The sequence below is a fragment of the Podarcis cretensis genome, assembly GCF_951804945.1.
Source record: "Podarcis cretensis genome assembly, chromosome: 12".
NCBI lineage: Eukaryota > Metazoa > Chordata > Lepidosauria > Squamata > Lacertidae > Podarcis > Podarcis cretensis.
In genome coordinates this window covers 12,539,342-12,566,391 of record NC_137181.1, presented here as the reverse complement: position 1 = coordinate 12,566,391, position 27,050 = coordinate 12,539,342, and the positions used below count along the sequence as shown (strand labels likewise).

The following is a 27,050-nucleotide window of genomic DNA, read 5'->3' as shown; positions in this document are numbered from 1 at the left end:
TCGTAAGCTCATAAAATCAAATAAAAATAATTTTAAAAAGAAATGAAATTAGCCAGATCTACCAGTACATCCTTATTTACCCACATCCCTGCTTTATGGCATAGAGGGTTGCAGGGTCATTACAACAGAGCGGGTGAAATTAGCGTGGGTGTTTGTTTTTTAATAAGGACCAGGCAGGAAGAGCGAACTAGGCCGTCGCGAGCCACAAGGCAGCGGAAGCTCCTTTCGCGGCGCAAGAAAGCAAAAGGCGAGGGGGCGGAGCTAAGGGCGGAAAGAGGCGGGGACTGCAGCAGCCCGGGCTTGCTCCCTGACTGCCGGTTGCTTTGTTGGTGGGCGGAATCCAGAAGAGTCCATTATTCCCACTAGCGAGGGGGAGCACGGCTCTCCCTCAACCCCTCCCCCCTCAGTCTTCAAAGACGGTTCAGACTTTCTGTACGCGGGAGCTCTCCGTTAAGCTGACGGCAGGCTGCGAGCGGCGGGGGCCGACGGAGCACCCCGCGCTCCCTCCCTCCGCCTTGCCGTTTTCCTCACCCGTCCCTCCCCGCCGCACGCACGCACCCCCCCTGCCCTGCCGGAGGGAGATGGTTCGTTCCTCAGCGCGCGCGCGCCCTTCTCCCGCGGTTCGGCGGCCGCCGCTGCCTGGGAGGGGGGAAGGGCGAGGGAGACCCGGGGCTTCGCGAGGGGAGCCTCGGCCCAGGACCCGAGGCGGCCGCTCTCCCCGCCCTTTCTCAAAAGCCGCGCAGCCGGCAGGGGACCATCCATGGCGAAAGAAGCCGAAGAGCGGGAGCTGAAGGTTCCCGAGGAGATGTTCAAAGATGTCAAGTTCTTCGCCGTGGGAGACATAGGCGCCGAGGTGCGTTGCTCGGACGGGCTCCCCTCACGCCCGCCTTCGGGCGCCTCAAATGCCCCCTCCTCCCCGTAAGGCGACGCGGGCCACGCGCTGACAGCGCCTCGCGCCGGTTTTTTGAGCGCGCGGCCTCTCGGGAAGGGAGGGGGGATTTGGGGGGCGCGTTCGAACCTCCCCTCCCCCCCCCCCGTGCGCCTTGGCGGCCGTTAACGGCTCCCAACGGCCGCCGCCTTCCCTCCCCCACCTTCTTACAGTATTTCTGTTGCCGGTGTCTCGGCGTCCCGCGCGCCTCTTGAAGCCGGCAGGCCTTACAGCGGCCTCTGTTGCCTGGCTGGCTGACTTGACTGACAAGGGAGGCGGCAGAGGAGGCTCTTTTCCTCCCCTCACGGCTTCCCCGGAGTGGGGGACCTGCCCTGCCTCCCCTCCCTCCTGGCGCAAACTCGCGCTCTCCTCTTTTTCGGCCTGAGTTGGGGACGCGGCCAGGACTAGGCCCCGTCCTGGGTTTTCTCCGCCCGCTCTCCTCCTCCTCCTCCTCTTCACCTGGCAGGCGTCCCCTCCTTTCCCGGAGGAGCTCCGTTTTATAAATCCGAGGGAAAGCGGAAGGAGGGCCAGTTCCCTAACCGTGAAGGGAAGCTTTTCCCGACGGTAGTCCGGCTGCAGGGGGGAGAGAGGCGCGGGTTCCTGCGTGTAAACAAACTTACCCCTGAATTAAAAAAAAGGGTTCGCAGGGAGAGGGCTAGGCTGTATCCTTTCCCCTGAGGTGGTAGTTTTCTGCCTCCAAGGCTGTGTGTGGGGAACATTAAATATCAGCCTGGAGTGGTACAGACAACAGGGAAGCTTTTCTTCTTAATTAGCTGGCCCTGACTGCATCAGAGTGTTCACAGCTGTCTGGAGGCAAGGCACAAGATCCATTAACAAGATCCTCCTGGTTATTGACATCTCTTGCCATTTTGTCCCTTGTTCCTATCTCTCTCCAGCCTTGTAGGCAAAATAATTCATCTTTATCTTCACTCTCATTGTTTTGGTAGCTTTTCTTAAATTCATACACACCCATATCAGTTTCTGGATCCTGGACAAGGTTCTCATCCTTTATTTTCAATACCCTCTGTGTCTTGCTTCTTGTGTCTTGCTTTTAGTGTCTTGTTTCATTCTCTCCTGTGCCGACATCATCACTGCTTGTGAGTTTTGTTCATCCAGCTCCATCCCAGCCATCCAGAAGTCCCTTGCACCTTCAAATAACTGCCCTTCTGACTGAAAATGTCTCTCAGAACACCTTGGTTACACTGCCTCTCTTCCTTCAAACCTATTCTTAAAACACATTTTCTGCAAAATCTTTAGCTCGGCTACCAAGCCTACATACCCTGTTCCAACTAATCTTAAGTACATGCAACTGAAATAAACATCCTTCCTCTGTGCACCCTGGCCTCCATTTCTGTCACCTTTCTCTGGTGTAAACCTCTATATATGTATCATCCTATATGATAAAGATGTGAGCAAATGCATTATACCGTATTTTTCGCTCTATAACACGCACTCGACCATAACACGCACATAGTTTTTAGAGGAGGAAAATCCGTAGGCATGCCACCCGTAGGCATTCCCTCCATAACACGCACAGACATTTCCCCTTACTTTTTAGGAGGAAAAAAGTGAGTGTTATGGTGCAAAAAATACGGGTACTTAGATTTTCACACTGCTACTGGAAATCTTGCATGCCCAATCCACAATCAGTGGTAAGCCTGCAACAACAGCATCAAAACAATGAAATGGAATAGCAAACAAAAGTGAATTTAGAATTCAGATTCCTTTCATGCAAGAATTCTTATTTGGAAAATGCAATGAAAAGAAACATTTGCACCACCTTGCATTTCACTTCCCACTGCAATAGCCTATAATGTGCCTATTTGTGCCTGCTTGTATTGCCACAGTAAGAGCTGGACATGATAGGAGACCAGGGTGAGTAGCTCAGAGTCCCATGGTTGTGTGTTGCAGTTTAGCTGGGGAAAGATCTGGCTTTAATGTAAACAAGCCTCTAGGGAAAAACACTTGGCTTCAATAGTGTCTAACATCTGCATTTTCCTGAAAGTGAAAACCAAAAGCCCTCTTGTTTTGCAGGTTATTCAGCTTTTGAAAGATGGCAAGGCGAAGGAGGTTTCTTACAATGCTCTGGCATCACACATCATTTCAGAAGATGGAGACAATCCAGAAGTTGGTGAATCTCGTGAAGTCTTTGATCTTCCAGTAGTAAAAGTGAGTACCTACAACATTGGAATTGATAGTTTTAACTACAGTAAACCTAATTTTAGTGCAGGACCTTCAGGGTTATTCATATCTTAGAATCAGCACTTGAGTGCAAAAAAAGTACTATATGTGGGAAACCCTGTATCCAGAACCTGAAATGTGAATGTTGCGATCCATTTTAATGTAAGTGTGCTTATGATGAGAGTACTATATATTAATTCAGCACACTCCCTCTCACCCTCAAAATGGAATAATGCTAGCAAGATTGCTGTCAACAATTATCTGGCTTGCAAGGGAAAGATATTGCTTTATATATAAAAGAACATAAAAATATACATTACCATGAACTTGTAAAAGTTTGCATGATTCTTATGCAGTGCTTGGGAATGCTAATAACAAGGGAGTGGTCACAGCTCAGTGATAGATCACATAATTTACATACAGAATGTTCCAGGTTCTGTTCCTCTCCAGTTAGGAATGGGGAAGCCTTCTCTCTGAAACACAGCCACTGCCATTGTAGTGTAATATAGACAATATAGAATAGAGTGAACCAATGTTGACTTAGTGACCTTGTTTCCACAACGTGATAAGCCAAACTATGTCTTACAGAGAGTGGCTCGCAGCTGCTGTTCTCCTCCCTGATATTTTTTTACTTCTGCACTGTGCTGTGTTAGGCCAAGGTTTGGTTTAGTAGTACATTGTCCAAACCTGGGCTTGTAATAAACCTGTCTCCTCAATAACCATAAGTCGGCTTTGAAGACATGCTAAACCATACCTTGACTTAGTTCAGCACACAAGTAAAAAGTACTGGGGAAGAGCAAAGTGACGGTGAGTACCTCTCCAGCCTGCATGGTCTCAGTAAGCTTAGTTTGGCTTCCTATGCTGTGTGAAACCAGGGCGCTATAAGGCAAGTTCCTGTGTTCCTGTCAATAGATGTTAAATAGCTGATTGGTTAATTTAAATTTGGTACATATTTGTTAAATAGACAGATATTTATGGGTTGTAATGTGCATTGTCTATTGGCAACTCACTACATGCATTATTTTCACCTGTTTTTAGCCTTCTTGGGTGACTTTGTCGGTTCGATGTGGAGTTCTTCTGCCGTATCCTTTTTGGTTAAAATGTTAACATGTGTTATGCTTATTTAAAACTTAATACCAGCAGAATATTGGCTAGCACAGCAGCTGTTCTAGAGAATTAATTCTTTCTTTATATGACTGAGGCAGTGTTAGTGGATGATTGCCTTGACTGGATGGATGGGAGGTTGCCTGCTCTTGATAGGGTTACACTCTCTCTCTGAAGAAGTGGGTACACAGTTTACAGGTACCATTGCTGTCACTTGAGGCTCAGGTGGCCTCAGTGGTGTGGAGTGCCTTCCATCAGCTCTCGCTGGTGGTCCAGCTATGCCTCTTTCTGGACAGCAATAGCTTAACCTCTGTCATCTATGCTCTGGTAACCTTTAGGTTAGATTACTGCAACACATAATACGTTGGGCTGCCTCTGAAGACGGTTTGGAAACTTCAACAGGTGCAGAATTCTGCAGCCAAGTTGCTCACCAGCGCAAGATGGTTTGAGCATATCATACCAATCCTGGTCCAACTGCACTGACTGCCGGTCAGTTTCTGGGCCCAGTTAAAAGTCCTGGTTTTAACCTATTAAGCCTTGTGGCTTAGGACTGCAATACCTTAAAAGGACCGTCTCTCCCCATATGAACTGCCTCAGACACTGCAATCACCACCTGAGGCCCTTTTTCCTGTGCGTCCTCTGTGAGAGGTCTGGAGCGCAACAACATGAGAACGGACTGTTACAAGTATGTACCTGGACTCACATGTGCACAGGCAGCACTTAGGTATGTTCAGTTACAGTGTAGTAGGTTAGAAAGTTAGAGGCAAAGGCTATAAACATGTACCAGGGAGTAAAGTATTAGGGAACTCAGGAGGACAAACCTCCAGATAAACATGCATAGGATTAAACTATTAAGTGATATGTTTGGACCACCCATTTATTTTTGTGGTTGATGTGTGACTCTAACCTGAATTGGTGAGACCCAAGTTGAAGATTAGGAAACAACCTATTATTATTACCTGTATTATTATTATTAGAATTTATATACTGCCCTATACCTGGAGGTCTCAGGGCAGTTCACAGAATAAAATACTTTTAGAAGTATTCATAAGATTTTTCTTAGCTATTTGAGAAGCTTTTGGTAAACTTGCACCAGTTATTCACTTTATATTTCATTTATATTATATCCTTGACTTAATTTTGTCAGAGTAAATGGTTTCTCCCCAGAATCCTGTCAGATCTTTTTTGGAGTTGCTGCTTGTCTGTCTCAGGTAAGATGTTTATCCAGATAGTTGTATGTTTATGCTGATAGCCAAATGATGTGTCAGAAAGTGCTTTCCCCTAAATATCTAGTGGTAATTTTTTTTACCTTTTCTGATAGGTTTCCGCTGAAGACCGAAGTACACTGTGGGCTTTGATTACGTTTTATGGTGGAGATTGCCGACTGAGCCTCAATAAAAAATGCACTCATTTGATTGTGCCTGAGCCAAAAGGGGTAAGAGTTTTATTATGTGGACATGTTTTCCCATTTTAATGTTACTTTGACTTTCTGAGATATAGAATCAGCATGATTTATACAAAAAAAGCTTCCCTTGTCAACCTTTTACATTTTTTGGGAGGGATCCATTCAATATGTAGCTGGGAGTGATTTATAAGCTTTTCATTTCACAAAGCTTTTGATGAAATCAAAGAAAATTGGCATTCATGTTCATGAAGTACTGGTTCATTTGTGTTTTGGTAAAAGATTAAAATATAGAATGGAGAGTAGCAGTAAATTGCTAATTAATTTTCACAGTGGAAGGAAGTTAGACTGGAATCACCTATTTATTTTTTATTTTGTGAAAAATAACCCAGTATTTAATTTTATAAATGATCTGTGGTTACAGTGGGATAGCCAATTTGCACTAAATATTCAGAAAGGTAAAATGGTGAGCAAATTATAAAGATCTTGCATCAGGCAGCAAATTATTTTGAGTAGTACAGTTAATGGATGTAGAACCAAGACAGCTTTAGTTTTTTGCTTATATCACATGAACCTCAGTTTATTCCAGCCTTGTAAACCAGCCTGCAAAAGTTACTACCTTGTAATAGAAATTAGTAGCCATGTTTTTACTGGGATCAGAAGTCGGTGTACCCCTTGCATAGCAGCCTGTTCTGCTGGGTACAGGGAAAGAACACTCACCAGTCCACTCACCTCTGTGCTTATGTTCACGAAATTCCTTGCTGTGAATTGCTGCCAGGCTAGTGCTTAAATAAAAGGTTGATTTATTCCTGCTATTTAAGTCTCCGTTGCATTTATTTGGCTGGAAAGCCCTTCAGTGTTCTCAAGTACTGTATCAATACTTTTTTCAGCCTGTATTACACAAGAATTGCTGTGGTAGTTAAAACTTCCCCACATCAGGACTGCCTGGTCACTAAAGTACCTAAAAATAGGATGTTGGCACCATTATAACTTTTTTCGTATTTAGAAATTTAAAATGCTTATCTCTTTTTGCCAATTTTTCTCTTTGCCTTTTTCTTTCTTTCTCTTCCTTGTTGCCCAGCAGGCTGCAAGAAAAGGAAGAGATCACTCTTGTCAGAGGTCAGATTGATAGCTTTCAGAGGGTTTTTGAAATTAGTCTGAGGGTTGCAGGTTGTCCACTAACATTTTCGAGGACTGAGTAACTAAGTTTTTAAGGAGTTTATAATCTTAGAAGGAGTTTATAATTTTATTTATTATTAGTAACCAGGAATGTAACTTGTTGAGCTGATGTAAACCAATATAATTAAAACGAGTGTTTACAAAACTAACACTATCTAAAAGCTAAATTGACTCATAATTGGAATGTTTTTGTTCTTCTCAGGAGAAATATGAATGCGCCTGTAAAAGAGAAAACATTAAAATTGTGACACCTGACTGGGTTTTGGATTCTGTATCTGATAAAACTAAAAAAGATGAGGCTTCCTATCACCCACGATTAATTATATATGAGGAAGAGGAAGAAGAGGAGGAAAATGAAGATCAGGATTCTCAAAATGAAGCCAGCACAGATGAAAAGTTGTCAAGTCCAGCATCTTCTCGAGAAGGCTCACCTTTGGGTGATCGAGCTTTTTCACCTAAATCTATTGATGCTGATAAAACGAAAGGAGAACTGATGTTTGATGATTCATCAGATTCGTCTCCTGAAAAGCATGAAAGAAATTTGAACTGGACACCTGCTGAAGTTCCACAGACTACAGCAAAGCGCAGATTGCCTTCAGGCAAGGATTCTGGATTGATAAATTTGTGTGCCAATGTCCCACCTGTCCCAGGCAATATTTTGTCCTCTGAGATGAGAAGTAGTATAATGGCTTCAGTACAAAGTCCTCAAAGTTCTGGACGTCCCGAAATGATGGCTGCATGGAGTCCTGCAGTACGGACATTAAGAAATATTACCAATAATGCTGATATTCAGCAGGTTAATAGACCATCAAATGTTGCGCATGTAAGTATCTTAAAGTACAAGTTAAAAAACATGTTTGGAAGTGAATAGCTTTTATGACTTTGATACTATAAAAAACAAAGAGAATTGTTGTAAGGATTACAACTAGATAACGCATGTGAAGTGGTTTTAGTGCCAGAAAGCACTATACAAATGCTGTGTTGCACTCAAACAATTACAGAAGTTTTAGTACATTGATTACAGTGGTAACTTGGTTTACAAACTTAATCTGTTCTGGAAGTCCATTCTTAAACCAAAGCATTTTTAAATCAAGGTGTGCTTTCCCATAGCAGCAGGGGGCTCAATTTACAAATGGAACACACTCAACAGGAAGCGGAACATGTTTTGCTTCCAAGGCAAAGTTCACAAACCAAAACACCTACTTACAGGTTTGCAGCGTTCTTAATCCAAGTTGTTCATAAACTCAGCTGTTCTTAAACCAAGGTACCACTGTATATGAGTTTAAATTTTCTTTCCGGTGATTTTTGAATCCTTTAGTGTAGTTGGGCATAGTCTTTTCATATTTTATCCTATGCTTGTACGTGTGCCGAGCCACTTGCCCTTTTACTTTACCAAGGCCTGCAACATGCAGAAGTCTTCTAAATTAAAAAGAAATAGATGATAGAAAATGTGAAAACATGTTCTTAATTGTGCAAGTGAGCAAATCAGACAGTGCTGTGGAAATGAGGAGCAAATACATAATTCATATGCAATTTGAAAGTATTCTTTAGATCAGTAAATATTTTCCCCATGGTAACTTATCATTCCATGATTACTATTTGAGGGGTTCCCTTCAGGGTTTTTTCCTTTAAAAAAATTATATTTCTTTACATTTTGTTGCCTGCCTTAGCCTTCTGATACATCTCTTAGGTGTGGATAGTATCATTTGGCTGCATAAGTACCAATGCTCATCTCAACTTCAGAAATAGAAGAAACTACTTGAAGAGAAAAATGAGCACAGAGAATTTTTACTGTATATTTCTTTTTAATTATGCTAGCCTTTCTCTTAATGTGCGAAGTGTAGAAGCATAATTCTGTGTTGCATGTTTTAAATCACACTTCCTACAACATTTACCTACCTCCGTGCGATCTGTATATTGGGACCTCTTGAAAATTCTCCCATTTGCCAATGAATATAAACTTTCTGTTAATTTGTATTCAAAATAACTGTTTTGTGGAATAACTAAATGCTTTCCTCTATTAATTAGACTTCTAATAAAGTACAGTTTTAGTTGAATGCTTCAGAAAGTTTTCAGATTTGATTTATGCTTTTCTGTTTTCAGTGAAATGTTTTGAAGGAAAGTTTACATGCATCCTTTTGTTTTCTAGATCTTGCAATCACTTTCTGCTCCTACAAAAACTTTGGAGCAGCAAGTAAACCATAGCCAGCAGGGACATTCAAATGCTGTGTTGCTTAGTCAAGTTAAATTGACTCCAGAGACACACTTACTACACCAGCAGCAGCATCCACCTCAGCAGTCACAGCAGCAGCAGCAGCAGCAGCAGCAACAACAGCAGCAGCAGCAGCACCTCCCTCTCTTGCATCTTCCATCCCAACAAATTGTGCAGTTGCAGCAACAGCAGCAGCCACAGCAGCCTCAGATTACTCAACAGTCTTTCTCTCAGCAGCCTCATCAGTTTGTGCAACAGCAAGTTCATCAACACCAATTCTCACAGCAGCAGTTACAGTTTTCTACACAACAGATACATTCTCAGCAGCAAGTACATCGTCCTCAACAACAGTTGCAATTTCAGCAGCAGCATGCCTTGCAACAGCAGTTGCATCAGCTACAGCAACAGCAGCTACAGCAACAGCAGCTGCAACTACAGCAGCAAAACCTTCAACAACAGTTACAGCAGCAGCAACTACAGCAGCAGCAACTACAGCAGCAACATTTGCAACGAATGCAGCAGCAGCAGCAGCAACAACAACAACAAATGCAAAATCAAGCATCTCAACTCTTGACCCAGACTTCTCAGACATTACAGCATCAGGTTCCAGTTCAGCCATCACAGCATGCTCAGCAGCAACAGTTGCAGCAGCAGCAGCAGCTCTTTGGGCATGATCCATCCATAGAAAGTTAGTAATTTTGTTCTCGTGTATGTTAGCTGAGGCTGTAATTACACTTATTTAAATAGTAGAACACTCCTCGCCCCCTTTCTGACCCAGTGGGTCTACAATGTGTCTTACAAATCTAATTAAAAGGTTCATGTTAAAACTGTAAGAGTGACGATATAAAACATCAGACAAGCAGTAAAAGAGCAGCTGAGATCAGAGCAAGCAATTCCCCAAACAAAATACCAATGGTGATCTGATTGCGAACCATCTTTGTTGACAGCTTGAAAACCAAGAGTAGAGTAAGGTAGAACAAACCACATCTGGAAGTGAGTTTCTCAGCACGGTGCCATGGCCAAAAAATAGTTTCAGCTACAAACTTTCACGTAGGAGATTCTTCTAGTTCAAACATTTTCCAAGACTTTTTTGTATTTGATAATTTACATGTGTTATGGGGCCATTGTCAGTCCTCCATTTCAGTGGATGTGCTCAAGTATAGAGCTTGTTGGAATGAACTCATGGCCTATTTTTATTAGACCCACCAGTGCTCTCATTGTTTACAGTCTACTAAGCATTTTTCACAATGCATCCAAATACTATTGAAGGGCAGTCTCTGCGCGGTGCTTCTTCACTTTTGTACGTACGGTAATGGGCAGAGGGAATAACCCATGCACAGTCCCTGAGGTGATGTGTGCACAATGCAACTCCAGTTCACAGAACTGTTTCTGCATCTGCAGAACGCCCTTTAAATTCAGCCACTTGCTTTCCAACACCAATCTAAAGTTTGCTGGGAAGTGGAGGACCTTGCAGGTGTGCTTATGTTCTGTGAGCTACAGCAAGTTTCACTCTTTGAAGAGATGAGTATAGCAGTAAATGAAGACCTTTTTACTATTAATGGTAGCCCATTAAATAAGAGAAAATATGCTAGAGTATTTTGTATTAATTTAATTTTTATTACTCTTCTAGTTCCAGAAGACTATTTTCTGTTGGGTTGTGTCTTTGCAATTGCTGATTATCCTGAGCAGATGTCTGATAAACAATTACTGGCAACATGGAAAAGGGTAATTATTTGTTCTGTTTGTGAATATTTTTCAGTTTTGTGTATTAGTTTTTCAGTTTCTTAAACAAAAATAGGTATATTTAAAAACCAACAAATTGTTTTATTTTTGACTTACCAGATTATTATATATATTCCATGTCTATAATATGTATGTTACCAACAAAGCACACAAAACTTCATCTTCTTTGTTCTCCTTTTAACTGATTTTTTACTATTACTAGCTTCAAACATAATTTCTGCGTTTCTTTGTTACCTGTTTATCAGAGGTCCATCTGCCAAAATTTCCCATTACTCTCAAGTAACAAGCTTACCAGTTAGGTTTTGTGCAAAATACAGAGATAAGAGCCTGTATTACCTTCACAGGTTTTAAACTATGGCACATATGTAACATGGCAAAAAAAATTCAATAAGTGTTGTTTGATTAACAAACCTTTTAAGTGTGTCTAGTTTTTATTTTTCTAGATAATCCAAGCAAATGGCGGTACAGTAGATCCCACATTCACAAACCGGTGTACACATCTTCTCTGTGAAAGTCAGCTTAGTAATATGTATGCTCAGGTAAGACCAAATGGCACAAATGTACTTACCTATGTTTGTAAGAGCTGTTTATTTCCTTACATTGAATGATATAATAGTTCAGGAACAATTTATTACAAAGGTGAAAGTATCTATAGATACATAATTTATGTTCTCCCAGTCTTTTGCTGCTAGTAACCTCAAGGCAACTTAAAACTGTAAAATACAATTTTAAGCATATAGTTTCAAACAGCAATAACATAAGATTCTCTGTGCAGTCATGGCCTGTAGCTAGGTCTTCTCCCTCCTCCTGAGTAGACCATTCCTCCTAGGTATTCCCCTGCTGTTATAGCTGTTTGGCAGCCAAATGAGTACTCATGCTATGACTTGGGGCTTCCCATCTGCTCTGTCACCACCTTTGTTCTGAGGCCCAGGAGGCAATTGTGAAGAATTGGGGATGGGGTTAGAGGGCGCTTTCTCTCTCTCTCTCTCTCTCTCTCTCTCTCTCTCTCTCTCTCTGTGTGTGTGTGTGGAGAGAGGGGGGGGGCTTGAATAGGAAAGAGACAGAATACAAGAAATAAATATATATTGTATCTTTTGGTTGTTGTTCTGTAGATTGTGGTAGTTGTATGCTCCCTACAGTGACTAACCTAAGATTGGTGGGCCTGTATCAGAGATGGCACTCACTGCAGTCTGAGGACTTTGGTTTATCTGTATCCCATACCAACCTCATTTTTGTTTGAAAGTGGGTGGCTAAAAGCTTTATAAACCTAAAGCAGCAACATATATATATATTTAAAATATTTTCATACATACCTACTAAAATTTATATGTACAGTGACAATGTTTTGCATTTGTGTTGCAGGCTTTGAGAGAAAGGAAGAGATGTATCACAGCACACTGGTTGAACTCTGTGCTAAAAAAGAAGAAAATGGTACCACCTCACCGAGCTCTTCATTTTCCTGTAGCATTTCCACCAGGAGGGAAACCATGTTCACAGCATGTAAGAAATTAACTCTAGCATTTTGCTTGGAAGGTGCTGTTGCTATTATTTCTTTTACTTCAAGCAGCTTTTAATGTCGGAAGATATAAAAATGAGCAAATATGTAACGTCCTGTCTCTGAGAATATTTTACAACTCTAATTGGAATTAATAAAATTACATGATTGAATTCAGGATTTTTTTGTACTGCACCTAAATATCTTTATGTAAATGGGATATATTCCCTTGCTGTGCAATTTAAGTTATCTTTAAATCTCAGGTGTGGAATTGGCTTGTTTGTTTGTTGGTTTGTTTGTTTGTTACTCCTTTTAATGTGAGGATTACTGCATTATGAAGGGTTTTCTGTTCGATGGTAAATTTGGTTATCACATTGAGAGTTAGGCAAATGGTTCAATTTATGAAAATGATATCATAAAGCAAGAATGGAGAACAGGGGCCCCTCTAACATTCCTGACCTTTGGCCATACTGACCATGACTGAGATTTGGAAGTCCAACAATATCTGGAGGGGTATAGATTATGAACCCCTGTCATAAAGTGACTGCCTGAAGATTTTACCACTTCATATTCGAATGTTTGGTTTGGACCTTTTCTGTCAAGGGTTGCTTACACCTTGAATCTTCCTACATCAATTAATAATTCCACGAAATGAACCTTGAAATCTTTTGTGGCTAAAAGGCAGTACGAAAAGATTTAGATAAATAGAAAAACGTCTAGCTGCAGTTATGTGTCCACATTTTGAGAATGAGAAGAGTTACTGTTTCATAGCATACTTCAAATTAACTGAAGACTTGGGAAGAAAAGGTTACCCATAATTTGTACTTAAAGAATAGGACACTTTTGGTAGACATTGAAAGATGGGCAAGGAGACACATACTACAAATGACCAAGAGAGATTTACAACTTTTTCTGATAGCATTTATTTGAAATTTCTGTTTACTCATATTTCTGATGGGTGAATCATCTTCTGTTCCAGATAATCTCAGTGACAGGTTTTGTTGATAGTGACAGAGATGATCTCAAGCTGATGGCCTACCTCTCAGGTGCAAAGTACACAGGCTATCTTTGTCGCAGCAACACAGTTCTCATCTGTAAAGAGTAAGTGGCTTATATTTATTTTGATTTTTTTTATTAACCATGATATATCGTCATCAACCTTTATTATGGTCCAGAGACCCAACAAATCGTTACAAAGCAATACCCAATTCATACAGCCTCCAGGTTAAACAAGCATTTCGTTCAAAATATAGGGATCGTTGGTTCTTGCAACCACCGACAAAAACTTGGCCACTGCTAATGTTCTAGCATTTGTCCGGTCTTCCAATAGGAACCTGGCATAGTGAGCCTCTGATTTTCCTAGGAAAAGTACCAGCAAGGGTAATATCAGTTCAGCCCTGACTTGCTCATATTTTGCACAGTGCAACAAAATATGTTTTATGGAATTGATATCTTGAGCACACGAGCAAAGTCTGTCCTGGTAGGGAACTCCTCTCAACCTGCCATCCAACACTGCAGAAGGAAAGACATTTAGTCTGGCTTTGGTGAAAAGCCTTCGATAATTTGGTACTGTCAGGTTTTTAATGTAAGATGTTAACTTAAAGACATGCCCATATTGTATTCCTACTGCCGGCGGACTACAGACTGCGTGTGATCGAGATTGCAAGTCACCATGATATATAAATAATATTGTTACAGTTTGTGAAAATATTAGTGAGTATAAAATTACAAAATAAACAGAGAAGTTATTACATTCTAAAAAAATTATCCCAGTTGGTATCTTTTGTTTTAAAAAAACACACACACACACACATATATATATATATGTTTCATAAATTGGTTTTATATGTGCAATTGTTTTAAATTTTTATTTATGCAATTGTTTTATACAAGTTTTTATTGTAAATGGCTTTGGGATGCCTCATGGGAAGCAATTCATAAATGAAAATAAATAAGATGTTTAGTATCATTTGTGTCTCTTTTCCATCCGTAACAAGGCCAACTGGTTTAAAGTATGAGAAAGCCAAAGAGTGGAGGATACCATGTGTGAATGCGCAATGGCTCTGTGATATATTACTTGGAAATTTTGAAGCACTGCGGCAAATACAGCACAATCGATACACAGTATTCAATCTTCAAGAACCACTTGCTCCTAATCAACATCTGGTTTTAAACCTTCTTGGTAAGAAGAGTTGCCAGACATACAGCATAGCAAATGTTAGTTTTCTGCAGTAAAGAAATATATGAATAAATATATATGTTGCTCAGACTTACGAACTTTGCATGGCTTGGGACATGTCAGTATGGCTGTTGCTTGGGTTTCTGATTTACTGTTCTAACTAAGAAAGGTTTACTCAGAAGGAAGCCCCATAGGAAATGACATTCATTCCCTTTAAAGACTTTTAGGATTGCACTGCTAGAATGTTTGTGCAAAACTGGAAGCATCACATGAAATAAAGGGTAGTACATATTTACTTTCCTAATGTGAACTGCGCCACTTTTGGGGTATGTTCCATGCATACTGTCAGACTGTGTGTGTGTAATTAGCATGAAAAGACGGTATGCACTGAACTAGTGTGGTGGAGTGTGCAGAAAATATATGTCCTCATGTCAAAACTTGTTCTTTCCTGTTCACTGTTCCCAGATGCTTGGAGAGTTCCACTAAAAGTATCGTCAGAACTTCTAATGGTATGTGGATTTGCTAATAATTTATTTACTTTAACTGCTATTTCAGTGGGGACATCATAAATCTGTTTTGACAAAGGAATATAAATGCTTAAAAGATTCATTTATTTAAGATACACTTATGCTGTCCTTTGTTTAAAATTGATTCCAGGGCAGCTTACATAATATAAGAATAAAGAATCCAATTTTCAAAATATGATTTGCTATTTAAATGATCTTTGAACGTGTTTGGATTTTTGCAGAGGCATATTAGCAATACAAGTTTGACAAGAGTGACAAGTGAAAATGGAAGTGAAAACTTCAGAAGTTCTTATGGCTGCATCAGGGTGGTGGGAGTACATACATTTGGGGCTGTGGCTTTTCTCATGCTAAAAACTGTAGTTTAGCGTGGCACTGACACCAGGCCATGTCTTGAACAACCTTCAGTTTTGATACTGCTTTCTGTTGACAATTTCTAATATAATTATTTGATGACTGATGAAGCATACTAGGTTGTGTAGTATGCACATACACAAACTAATTAATCTTTCTCCAAAAGGTTTTAAACTGCATCTAGGCTCCTATGCTGAGGCGTTAAGTGTGCTAAATTTGTTTTTATTTTAGTTACTATGGCTAAAAGATTTTGCTGTGAAATAGTAAATAATTATTAGAGGGTGTGTGTGTGTGTGTGTGTGTGTGTGTGCGCGCGCGCGCGTGCGTGCGTGTGCGTGCGTGCGTGCTTATATATTTCTATATTATTTGTTGTAGGGTGTGAGATTACCACTAAAACCAAAGCAAAATGAATCGGTAATTCAACCGTCAAGCAAGCGGCCAAGGTAAGAGAGTGGCCATTCTCCAACGTGTCGCATTCTTAGTCTATTAAATAAAGTTATCAAAACTACTGCTAAAACCTCTGGAAATCTCTCTGTCTGGAGCGGCAAACTGCAATCCTAGGGGACGACTGCAGCATTTTGGGCCCCTCTGTCTCAGGACTCTCTCAGCACTTCTCAAACTTGGGTTCCCAGCTGTTGTTGGATTACAACAGCTGAGGACCCAAATTTGAGAAATACTGACTAGTCTATAGGAGTGCCTGGCGTGCTCTGGTCCATGGGATCACGAAGAGTCGGACATGACTAAACGACTAAACAACAACAGGTTATATTGCCTTCCTAGTTCTCAACCTTGCTTTGCACCTTCCTTGTGTTCTTTTGCTTGGGTGGAATGCGCTCTTGAACTATGATGAGGTCTCTTGCTTGCATTGATGGAAGATTGAGAAATTTGTACTGTGTGTGTGTAGAAACCTTTGGGCTGGACCTTTGTGTGTACTTTGCAAAGGTAAGAGTTGCACCTGCTGCTCCACCCACTTTTGCCTCTGGCCCATTCAACACTAGCATGTTGATCTCTGAAGGTCCCCTATGAGGGCCCCTTCATGGCCTGAAAAACATTCCCCAGCCCTGCTCTATATTATCATTCTGCTGATGATTATTTAGAGAGACACTTGTCCTTTGGAAAGTGAACAGTTTGGAGGGAGGAGGGAGGGTGCAAACTAAGTCAAAGTATGTAAGAAAACATTAACCTTGAAATAATGCCATACGTAGGCGCTTCAGAAATGAAATATTCTACAAAAGATGGCTGCACCAGCTAAATCCAAACAAAAGTTGCATACAGTGTGTTTCTACACACTTCATGGACTTTTTCTACATTTAGATATTAATCATGAAAACAGTATATCAAAATTGTGTTGAATTTTAAATCCAAAAATACCGTGTTTTGTATTAACAGTATTTTGTATTTGTAGAATTGAAGACTTGCCAACTCCTAATAAAAATGTGACATCAGAATTGACACCAGTAGTGCTCTTCACGGGATTTGAGCCTTCCCAGGTGCATCAGTACATCAAGGTGACTTTCCTCTGTCTTAACAGAACAAACACTTTTGTAACATTTTTCTCTACTGAAAGCCCTGCAAAATAATCTAAAACGTTCGTCTTGTGATTCTATACCTCTGGTGGCCCATTCATGCAAGCAGGTTACCAGTTGCTGCAACAAAACATACATGTATGAAAGCTCTTTTAGATCTACTCTATAGTCTTGTACAGAAACCTAAATCATCATAAGAGCCTGCGGGATCAGACCAAAGGCCTATCTCGGGGGTTGCTAATGAGGGGTACATGTGTCTGTAGAGACCTCTTCTGGCACCCACAGGGTTTCCTCCCCTCACCCCCTCATGCTGAAGTTAGGCTTGAAAGTAGTGTTCTGTTGTAACTCATAAAACAGGTTGCGGTGTGTGTTTAGTCTTGGTGTTTGTATGGTGCCCATGGCAATTTATTTACTTTGCAAATCTATCAAGAGGCCCCCAAAATTTGACAATTGTTTGGCCTATCTGGTTCAGTATTCTGTTCTTTGGTCTAATTTAACAGGACTCTTCTTTGACTTCTGGTTGCTAGACTATATGGTATATCTAGGGGTAAAGGTAAAGGGACCCCTGACCATTAGGTCCAGTCGTGGCCAACTCTGGGGTTGCAGCGCTCATCTCGCTTTATTGGCCAAGGGAGCCGGCATACAGCTTCCGGGTCATGTGGCCAGCATGACTAAGCCGCTTCTGGTGAACCAGAGCAGCGCACGGAAACGCCGTTTACCTTCCCGCCAGAGCGGTACCTATTCATCTACTTGCACTTTGACGTGCTTTCAAACTGCTAGGTTGGCAGGAGCAGGGACCGAGCAACGCAAGCTCACTCTATCGCGGGGATTCAAACCGCCGACCTTCTGATCGGCAAGTCCTAGGCTCTGGTTTAACCCACAGCGCCACCTGTGTCTCTGTTATCTAGGGGTAGTTTCACACAATTATGTTTGTTGCAGTGCCCGCTAATGTAAAAGCATAAAAGACATCAGAGGTGTGGCATCACAAACATAGGTTTTATCACCTTACAGCAGCCTTTCTCAATCTTGGGTCCCCAGATGTTCCTGAACTATAGCTCCCACCATCCCTGACCAGTGCCCATGCTGGTTAGGTATGATGGGAGTTGTAGTCCGACAACACACAAGGTTGAGAAAGGCTGCCTTACATTGTTTTTCGGTGGAGCTGGTACATGTGCTTGGTTACTGGTTATCAAATGTACGGTAATTATGTGTATGCTTGTGTGAACTAGGCTTAGTTTATCTTGCTTTTAGTTTGATTGAACTCCGATTGCATGGAGCCCGGACAGCCCCGTGGTTTTCCACGGATCTGAGGGCAATGAAACAATCGTTGAGACGGCTAGAGCGCCGGTGGCGGATAACTCATTCCGAATCTGACTGGACACAGGTTAGAGCTCAACGTCGAGCCTACCAAGTGGCGATAGCGACAGCGAAGAAGAATTTCTTCACCGCCTCTATTGCATCTGCAGAAAACAGCAGCAGGAGACTTTTTCAGATGGTTCACAATTTAGCGGAACCACCTACAACATCGGGGCCCAGTACGGGCCACATGTTCTCCTGCAATGATTTTGCAAAGTTTTTTGCAGATAAAATCGCTCAGATTCGGGAAGAAGTAGACTCCACCGTGGGAGCAGGGCCGGGGCGGGAGAGTGCTAGAGTTTTGTCTAGTCAAGTTGAGTGGGATCAATTCCAATCTGTTACCTCCGAGGATGTGGACAGGCTGCTTGGACGAGTGAAACCAACCACCTGTTTCCTGGATCCTTGCTCATCCTGGCTTATAAAAGCTAGCCGGGAAGGACTGGGCGATGGGCTTCGTGGGGTGGTGAATGCTTCCCTCCGTGAGGGAGCCTTCCCAGACCTGCTGAAAGAGGCGGTTATTAAACCGCTTCTTAAAAAACCATCTTTAGATGCGGCCACGATGGCCAACTATCGCCCAGTGTCAAATCTTCCATTCTTGGGCAAGGTGATTGAGCGAGCGGTTGCTGAACAACTCCAGGCACGCCTGGAAGAAGCGGACCATTTGGATCCCTTCCAGTCGGGATTCAGGCCTCATCATGGGACTGAAACTGCCTTGGTCGCACTGGTTGATGATCTCCGGCGGGCTAGGGACAAAGGTGAGAGCTGTTTCCTAGGTCTGCTGGATCTCTCAGCGGCATTTGATACCATCAACCATAACATCCTTCTGGACCGTCTTGAGGGGCTGAGAGCTGGGGGCACTGTCATACAGTGGTTCCGCTCCTTCCTCCTGGGCCGTGTTCAGAAAGTGGTGGTGGGGGATGAGTGTTCAGACCCCTGGGCTCTCACTTGTGGGGTGCCTCAGGGTTCTGTCCTCTCCCCCATGCTTTTCAACATTTACATGCAGCCGCTAGGAGAGATCATCAGGAGGTTTGGGCTGGGTGTTCATCAGTATGCGGATGATACCCAGCTCTACCTCTCTTTTAAATCAGAACCAGTGAAGTCGGTGAAGGTCCTGTGTGAGTGTCTGGAGGCGGTTGGAGGATGGATGGCGGCTAACAGATTGAGGTTGAATCCTGACAAGACAGAAGTACTGTTTTGGGGGGACAGGAGGCGGGCAGGTGTGGAGGATTCCCTGGTCCTGAATGGGGTAACTGTGCCCCTGAAGGACCAGGTGCGCAGCCTGGGAGTCATTTTGGACTCACAGCTGTCCATGGAGGCACAGGTCAAATCTGTATCCAGGGCAGCTGTTTACCAGCTGCATCTGGTACGTAGGCTGAGACCCTATCTGCCTGCGGACTGTCTCGCCAGAGTGGTGCATGCTCTGGTTATCTCCTGCTTGGACTACTGCAATGCACTCTACGTGGGGCTACCTTTGAAGGTGACTCGGAAACTACAACTAATCCGGAATGCAGCAGCTAGAGTGGTGACTGGGGGCGGCCATCGAGACCATATAACACCGGTCTTGAAAGACCTACATTGGCTCCCAGTACGTTTCCGAGCACAATTCAAAGTGTTGGTACTGACCTTTAAAGCCCTAAACGGCCTCGGTCTAGTATACCTGAAGGCGCATCTCCACCCCCATCGTTCTGCCCGGATGCTGAGGTCCAGCGCCGAGGCCTTCTGGCGGTTCCCTCATTGCGAGAAGCAAAGCTACAGGGAACCAGGCAGAGGGCCTTCTCGGTAGTGGCGTCCGCCCTGTGGAACGCCCTTCCAGCAGATGTCAAAGCGATAAACAACTATCTGACATTCAGAAGACATCTTAAGGCAGCCCTGTTTAGGGAAGTTTTTAACGTGTGGTATTTTACTGTATTTTTGGTTTCTATGGAAGCCGCCCAGAGTGGCTGGGGAGGCCCAGCCAGATGGGCGGGGTATAAATTTTATTATTATTATTATTATTATTATTATTATTATTATTATTAGTGGCTGGGGAGGCCCAGCCAGATGGGCGGGGTATAAATATATCATCATCATCATCATCATCATCATCATCATCATCATCATCATCATGTAGCTGGAGGCTATAACCTTTTTTTTTAAAAATACAATTTTCAGAAACTCTACATTCTTGGAGGTGAAGTAGCAGAATCTGCCCAGAAATGCACTCACTTAATAGCGAGTAAAGTGACACGTACTGTAAAATTCCTTACAGCTATTTCAGTTGTAAAGCATATAGTAACCCCAGAATGGTTGGAAGAGTGTTTCAAGGGCCAGAAGTTTATAGGTAAGTAATTCTTAAAGTTTGTCAGTATAAGTGATATAAAGAGTCTCTCCTTTAAAACACAAAAACAAAGCATGCGCAAAATAGTGCACTTCTTGCTGTTAAGCAGGGGGACAATACTGAAACAATCAAATCAAAAAATGTTGAAATAGAATTTTCCCCTGTGACCAGGGGAGTGAGTCAGGTAAGAGGGTTAATGCCCCCCAGCTCTGTGTACTGTATTTTACTTGTAGGTACAGTTTACAAAGCAGTGCTTAATATTTTACAAAATATTATTATTACTACTACTACTATTATTACTATTATTATTACAATTGTTAATTTATTATGCCACCCATCTGACTGGGTTGCCTCAGCCACTCTGGGCGGCTCCCAACATCCACCTTTATGGCTATGCATGTAGAACTTTAACATCTCTAGTGCCATTTTTAATGAGTGATTTCTTTTTCTAAATTTTCAGTGGTTTTAAATGTAGCTCCTCTTTTCAAGTGCTAAATTTCAAGTGCTAAATTTGTAAACAAATATAAAATTAAAGCAAGTACTTAACTCCAGCTTCTTATATTGAGTTGTGCTGCTTAATCTAAGGGTCCCAAGCAATTCTTAAAATTAAGCTATTGATTTTTAAAAGAAGACAATCGCTAGCTGCCTCATTGGCATCTTCCTTATTGATGGAACTTACAGTGGGGCAACTGAATCTAAATGCCCAAACTAAAGTAGTAGTATCTGATATGATAGTCTATAAATTCATAAATAATAATTATTATTTTTATAACAATTTATTTTCTCAGTAGTAGATGCTTGCATCTTTTTGTGTTATGAATAGTTACAGTTATATTTTTCCTCCATTTTAGAAGAGCAAAACTACATACTCAGGGATGCAGAAGCTGAAGTTCTTTTCTGTTTCAGCTTAGAAGAATCTCTAAAGAAAGCACAGGAGACACCGCTCTTCAAGGTACATCAGTTTTTAAAAAGCGCTAAATCCAGATGATTTGAACCAAGTGTTTAAACATGAGTGTTACCATCATGTATGCTAGCCTAGAAAAAAAGTATTTCCAACCACTTGTAGCTTTTATTTTGAAATATAAGTAGTTCAGTATAACTAAATGTTGTAGACTGGATTCCACTGAGGCATCACACCAACAGCTTGGTTGTAGCTTCTAAACATAATAATAATTTAGAATCATGCATGTGCTTTCATTTCCCATCTGCTTTGTAAGTTTGCTTATAGCAGTGTCTGCAAACAGAATGATCACTGTCAACTGCCACCATGATATGCAAACCCAATTCAAATCATGACTTTGGAATATGGTTTGCTAGCCAATTACAAACTGGTTTATCAGCGCAAAAGTCAGCATAATTCTTCCTTCACTATAATTTGGCAGGTTTTCTGAATTGACTGATTCTCTTTGAGAAGTACTTGGCCTGTAAATGACTTGTTATATTCCTATTTATTTAGAGCCTTGGTACCTCTCTGTTCAGCTAAAAAGTCTCCCAGAGTAGCTTACATACAATCAAATAAAATAAGACAGTCCCTGCCTGCAGGCTTACAGTTTAAAAAATGATACTCAAGGGAAAAGGCACAGGGAGGGAAGAAGAAGAAAATCAAACTGGCATCAGTTCTTAAACAGTTGTGGAGCTCGTTTTTGTATTTGTAGAAGAGTAAAACCTTATGTAGTTTATAAAACTCCCAGCACATCAGCGTCCTTTGTTATACTTGTCACTTCAGCTAGTTCCTCACTGTCCTGGAACTTAACATTTTTTATTTTTTATTGGCTTTGGTAGGGGAAGAAATGGGAGCTTATCCATGTCGCCTCCACCCCTTTCTGCAGTTCCCAAGACATTGTTCTCTCCTGATATCTATCTATCTATTTTCTTTATGAGATTCTTTGCAATCTGGTTTTGACTCTGTGTCCTTTTGGAACTTACTTAAGAGAAGTGGATAGTTGCCGGTATCAAAGATTATCTACTTTTAGTTTTCGCAAATCTCCAAAACCTTTGGTTTTATTCCTGCTTCTCAGTCCTTTGCAAGACCACTATTTCTTGATACTTAGTTGTTGGTTATTTTTCTCCTCTAGTTCAAAATCTTAACAGTTCTTTTACATTTTTCTGTTTTCCTATGTACAAGTGATTATCAAGCCTCTTTTATTCAGCTCATAAATCCATAATTTTGTAATTATGGTCTAAAGCTCGGCTCTTTGTTACTCATTGAAACATCATTTTGAGAATGGCAACTAAGGTTTGACATTCATAATTTAAAAGTAATATTTCAAATTATGAAATTGCCAAAAGACATCCCTTCATGCATTAACTCTTTACAAATAATGAAGAGTATTTATGCCTGACCATTTTAATTCTTAAATCTGTAATTTTAAAACATTCCATTTAATGAATGACTGTCCTTGTAGAACAGAAATAATCTGTCAGCCATGTCGTTTTATACTGCAGTTTGTGTAGGGAACCCAGAGACAGTCTGATTCTCTTCCTTTGTTAAAAATTTTAACTGCAAGATCCGCTGAAACTTGGTTATTCTTCTGTTTATTGGTGCCTCTCTTTACGTTACTGATAAGATAGCTGAGTACTTTCTATTTTAAGCAAACATTAGGAAGCAGGTGGTAAAGCAAGAACTTGCTGTAGGTTCCTCTGTAAACATAGTCTTATTTTGCTTGTATCAAACTGCATTTATTTATTTTTTCGTAATTCAAACTTTTAATTATTGTAACATTCTTGTCTCCCCACCCACCCACTTCTACTTCGAAGTCTTCTTCTACTTGAGTACAGTGTATAAAAAATATGGGGTGGGGCTGCCTTGAGATCTTGTAGAAATAGCAAGTCAGAACTTCTTCCTTCCTTGTAGAAGAAATTAGCAAGGTATCCATGGCGAACATCAGCTTAAGGGGGGGGGGGAATGATAACATTAGAGAAGAGGCAGGACAGTTAATATACCACAAAATGGAATCCTAATTAAAAGGAAGTGGACAGACCACGCTGGTACCTTACATGTGGTCAGTGTCATAAATGCAAACATACAAATGTGTTTTGTGTTTCATAAATGTTTTGATTTTAGGGAAAGTACTTCTATATTACACCTGGAATTTGCCCAAGCCTTTCCACTATGAAATCTATTGTGGAATGTGCAGGAGGAAAGGTATTGAACAAACAACCTTCTTTCCGTAAGCTCATGGAACACAAGCAAAACAAAGTGAGTGTGATCTTGATTGATTTTCTAACACCTTTCTGCTTAGAAAATGTGTCCATTTGAGCTGACTCAATTTAACTATTTTTAATACAGAGCTTATCAGAGATTATTCTGATTTCTTGCGAAAATGATCTTCACTTATGTCGAGAATACTTTGCCAGAGGCATAGGTATGTGTTCTTTATACTTATAACAATGTTTAACAATGCAACATGGTACCAGCACTTTAAGGAAAGAAATGTATCCTAGTCTAATAGTTTGGTTAAATAGTTGAAATATATATCAAATCCTGGATGTGTGGGCTTGTGGGAGATTTTATACATACAATGGGCTTTTGCATAGTATTAGAAGAAAACACCTTTTGCTAGGGGTGAGTATCAGGTTCAGATAAATCCCAGTGCAAAATGTTGGAGGTGAAACAGGATCTGTCAAACAGGAGCAGCATGGATCAAAATGAAGACCTCTGAAAGTTTCATTCCATTGTGATTCATTATTTGAATCGGTTCTGTTAAATCAAGTGCTCTGTACAGTGGTACCTTGGGTTACGTGTTTTCAGGTTGCAGACTGCGGGAAACCCGGAAGTACCGGAAAGGGTTACTTCCGGGTTTCGCCGCATGCACAGAAGCGCCAAATCGCGCCATGCGTGTGTGCAGACGCAGCGCTGCAGGTTACGAATGCTGAGGGTTGCGGACGTGCCTCCATCACAGATTATGTCTGCAACCCGAGGTTCCACTGCAATGGAGAATCTAAAAAGGGGGCTATATTTTCCCCCCCTTTTCACTTGCTGGTGAAATTTGCAGGGAAAGGAAACCTACCAGAGTGTATTAAGACTGTGAACTTCAAGAAGATCCATTCAGGCTTCTTTGTGCACAGGACTCCTAAGTTTATTCTGTTTTTTAGAAGCAGGCGTGCCAAGTGGTGGAGCCTGAGGGGGCCTCAGCCCCCCCCCAATTTTTGAAGGAGGGAGGGAGGGCTGGGCTCCCCCAAAATCCTGTGGCCTGCTCTGCTCCTCCCTGCCGATGTTGCGCTGGGGGGAGAAGGCTGAGAGCAGAGCCCAGCTCTGCATTCCCCATTCTCCACCCGGCACACAAGTGCCAGCATTGGCGGGACACCTGTGTGTCCCAACCCAGTGCATGAACACTTGTGCACTAGGTGGGGGTGGGACGCTTCACATGATGCACCCCGCAATGTGGAAGGGGGGGGGGCAAGTCAGCGCTCGTTGGAAGCAGGCAACCTGAGTAGTCTAAAATGCTTATACTTTGCCTTTATATGAAGAAAAGTTCTGCTTATTTATTTGAATGAAGTGTACTAGGAAATAATAAGGGATTGAAATCCAGACCTCTGTCAGAATAAAATATACCCTTTCACCTGCAAGCTCCCCAGTGAGCTTTAGTTTCACTTCTGAGAAAATAAAAGCGGTGTCTGTGTGACATAACAGTTAACTTAATGGAATGACTAGGACCACAGTGCTACTTGGAAGGCTGGCAACTTACTGATCCACCTCAGCATGCCTTGTTAACAACACAGTCCAACTCAATAATATGAAAGACAACCTTGAATCACCTCAAATCACATTGTTATTCAGGCTGCACACAGAGCCAATGTACACCCGTGGTGTATTTATAGCTTTACATTGAAGATGTCAAACTTGGCACTAGCCCAGCTTATGAGTGGCCGCTTCCATGACTTGTCCGGCTCACCAGTCGCAAATGTGCCACAGTCTGACACAGCTTGCACAGGTCTGTTCCTGGCACCTAACTGCCAAGTATCCCTTATGCACACTGCCTCTTAATCAGAATGTCAGTCTCCTCGAACATTAATGTTTTAAGGATACACACAGTGCTTCATAGTTACCTTGAATAAGTGCTGCCTCAGTCTTTCTTACTTTCAGTTGGCAACTCCTCAATCCAAGTCCTTTTAGTCAAAACATAAAAAGATCAGTAGTTGCGATTAATTTGCCATGGATGTCTTGATTAAGTTTTATGTCCCCCCCCCCCCTGTATTTGCAGATGTTCACAATGCAGAGTTTGTTTTGACTGGCGTTCTTACTCAGACACTGGATTATGAATCATATCCTTCATATGCTATATAAAATATGATTGTGTTTTCTGTATTCTAGCCTCCCTTAAATTATGTGAACTTTGCCAGCTGTTCCCTTTATTAGCTATATGTAGTGTTTCTAACTAATGAATGAATGTAGATAATTGGACTTCAGGTAAGCTGGTATCACCTTTTACCACGGCATGTTTTATTCCCTCTTTGCTCTCACAGGCTCATTGAAGTACAGGTTAATAGTTTTCACCTGTGTTTGCAAAAATACTTACTGGTTTTTACAGGAAGTTAGAATTGTTTGCTAGGATTCCCTGAAATTAAGGGCACATGCTTTAATCTTTTGTTGTGACTGTCTCTTTAATAATGTCTTAATGATTTATTCTAAAATATGCTGCCTCTAAAAAAAAAAAAAGGAATTAACATTTGAATTAAGTGTTGAAACACATATATTCTAATCAAAGTATAGCCTGAAAAATACACATTACAGTGTTTTGTTGTTGAGTGCATATTTACCTTAGAAAGTTGTAAAACCATGTTGATGCATTAGTCTTAAGAAACAGATTCTCTCTCTCCTTACGTTATCCTTTTCTTGTACCAAAAAACCGATTATGGCAATCTGCACATTTCAGCATAGCTTTTTCCTTAACCCAAGTGTACATATAAATTCACTTGACTGGAAGTAAAAATGCCTTATTGCTGTAGACTCCTTGAATCCTTCCTTCCTTCCAGCTTTTTCAGCCTGTGGATCAGTTGGCACTTCTGGAGTTCTTGTCCCCTTCCTCCCTTGTTTTGCTGAAGGCCAATGAGCAGTTTGAGGCAGGAGAGCAAACGTTAATTGCATCTGTTTAAGATGTGCAGCATTTTATTATTAAAACATAATTAACTATGTTCTTTGTATTATACTAGAGAGAGGTTACTTTTTATATCACAAATTAGTTTTCCTAATTTTTTTTAGTTGTCACAACTGTTGGTACTTAACCACACAAAATTGGAATGTAAAGAGAAAGGGCTTGTGGTATGTAAATTATGGAAATAAAGTATTTTGTATTTTATTTTATTAAGCTCTGTTTCTTTTATATTACTAATATCCTGGTTTTTGTATAAATATACTTTTAAATGATGTTTCTTTAAGATTTCGTAGTGGCTCCTTTCCTCTTCTTTTGAATATTGTGCAATTATGGCACTATGGTAAGAGTAAATTACTCTAAATCATTCTTTCAAATGCTGTAAGATAATCTTCCCTTTATTTTACAAGGTATGTTTTAATATTAAAAACCAAGTATTTTAAGCAGAATTTATTGTT

At 41.2% G+C, this 27,050-nt stretch overlaps 1 protein-coding gene and 1 long non-coding RNA gene across 3 annotated transcripts; one reads left to right on the top strand and one right to left on the bottom strand.

Annotated features, from left to right (window-relative positions):
• The first annotated feature begins 620 nt into the window (after positions 1-620).
• On the top strand, positions 621-26,799 carry PAXIP1 (PAX interacting protein 1). The gene is made up of 21 exons (XM_079996429.1): positions 621-853; positions 2,963-3,097; positions 4,148-4,191; positions 5,361-5,424; positions 5,535-5,648; positions 6,997-7,617; positions 8,944-9,694; positions 10,637-10,731; positions 11,193-11,288; positions 12,112-12,249; positions 13,224-13,345; positions 14,242-14,426; positions 14,889-14,932; positions 15,677-15,744; positions 16,707-16,809; positions 20,335-20,503; positions 21,352-21,452; positions 23,565-23,699; positions 23,790-23,865; positions 25,705-25,769; positions 26,409-26,799. The coding sequence occupies exons 1-21, from the start codon at positions 761-763 to the stop codon at positions 26,418-26,420; spliced, it is 3,231 nt and encodes a 1,076-aa protein (XP_079852555.1). The 5' UTR covers positions 621-760; the 3' UTR covers positions 26,421-26,799.
• On the bottom strand, positions 13,150-26,402 carry LOC307199327. Of its 2 annotated transcripts, XR_013831877.1 has the most exons (4): positions 26,261-26,402; positions 26,020-26,144; positions 25,550-25,609; positions 13,150-13,336 (listed from the first exon to the last, which is right to left on the bottom strand). It is a non-coding gene; the product is annotated as an uncharacterized lncRNA (long non-coding RNA). The 2 variants fall into 2 exon arrangements; XR_013831878.1 differs by lacking the exon at positions 26,020-26,144.
• Positions 26,800-27,050: the final 251 nt, after the last annotated feature.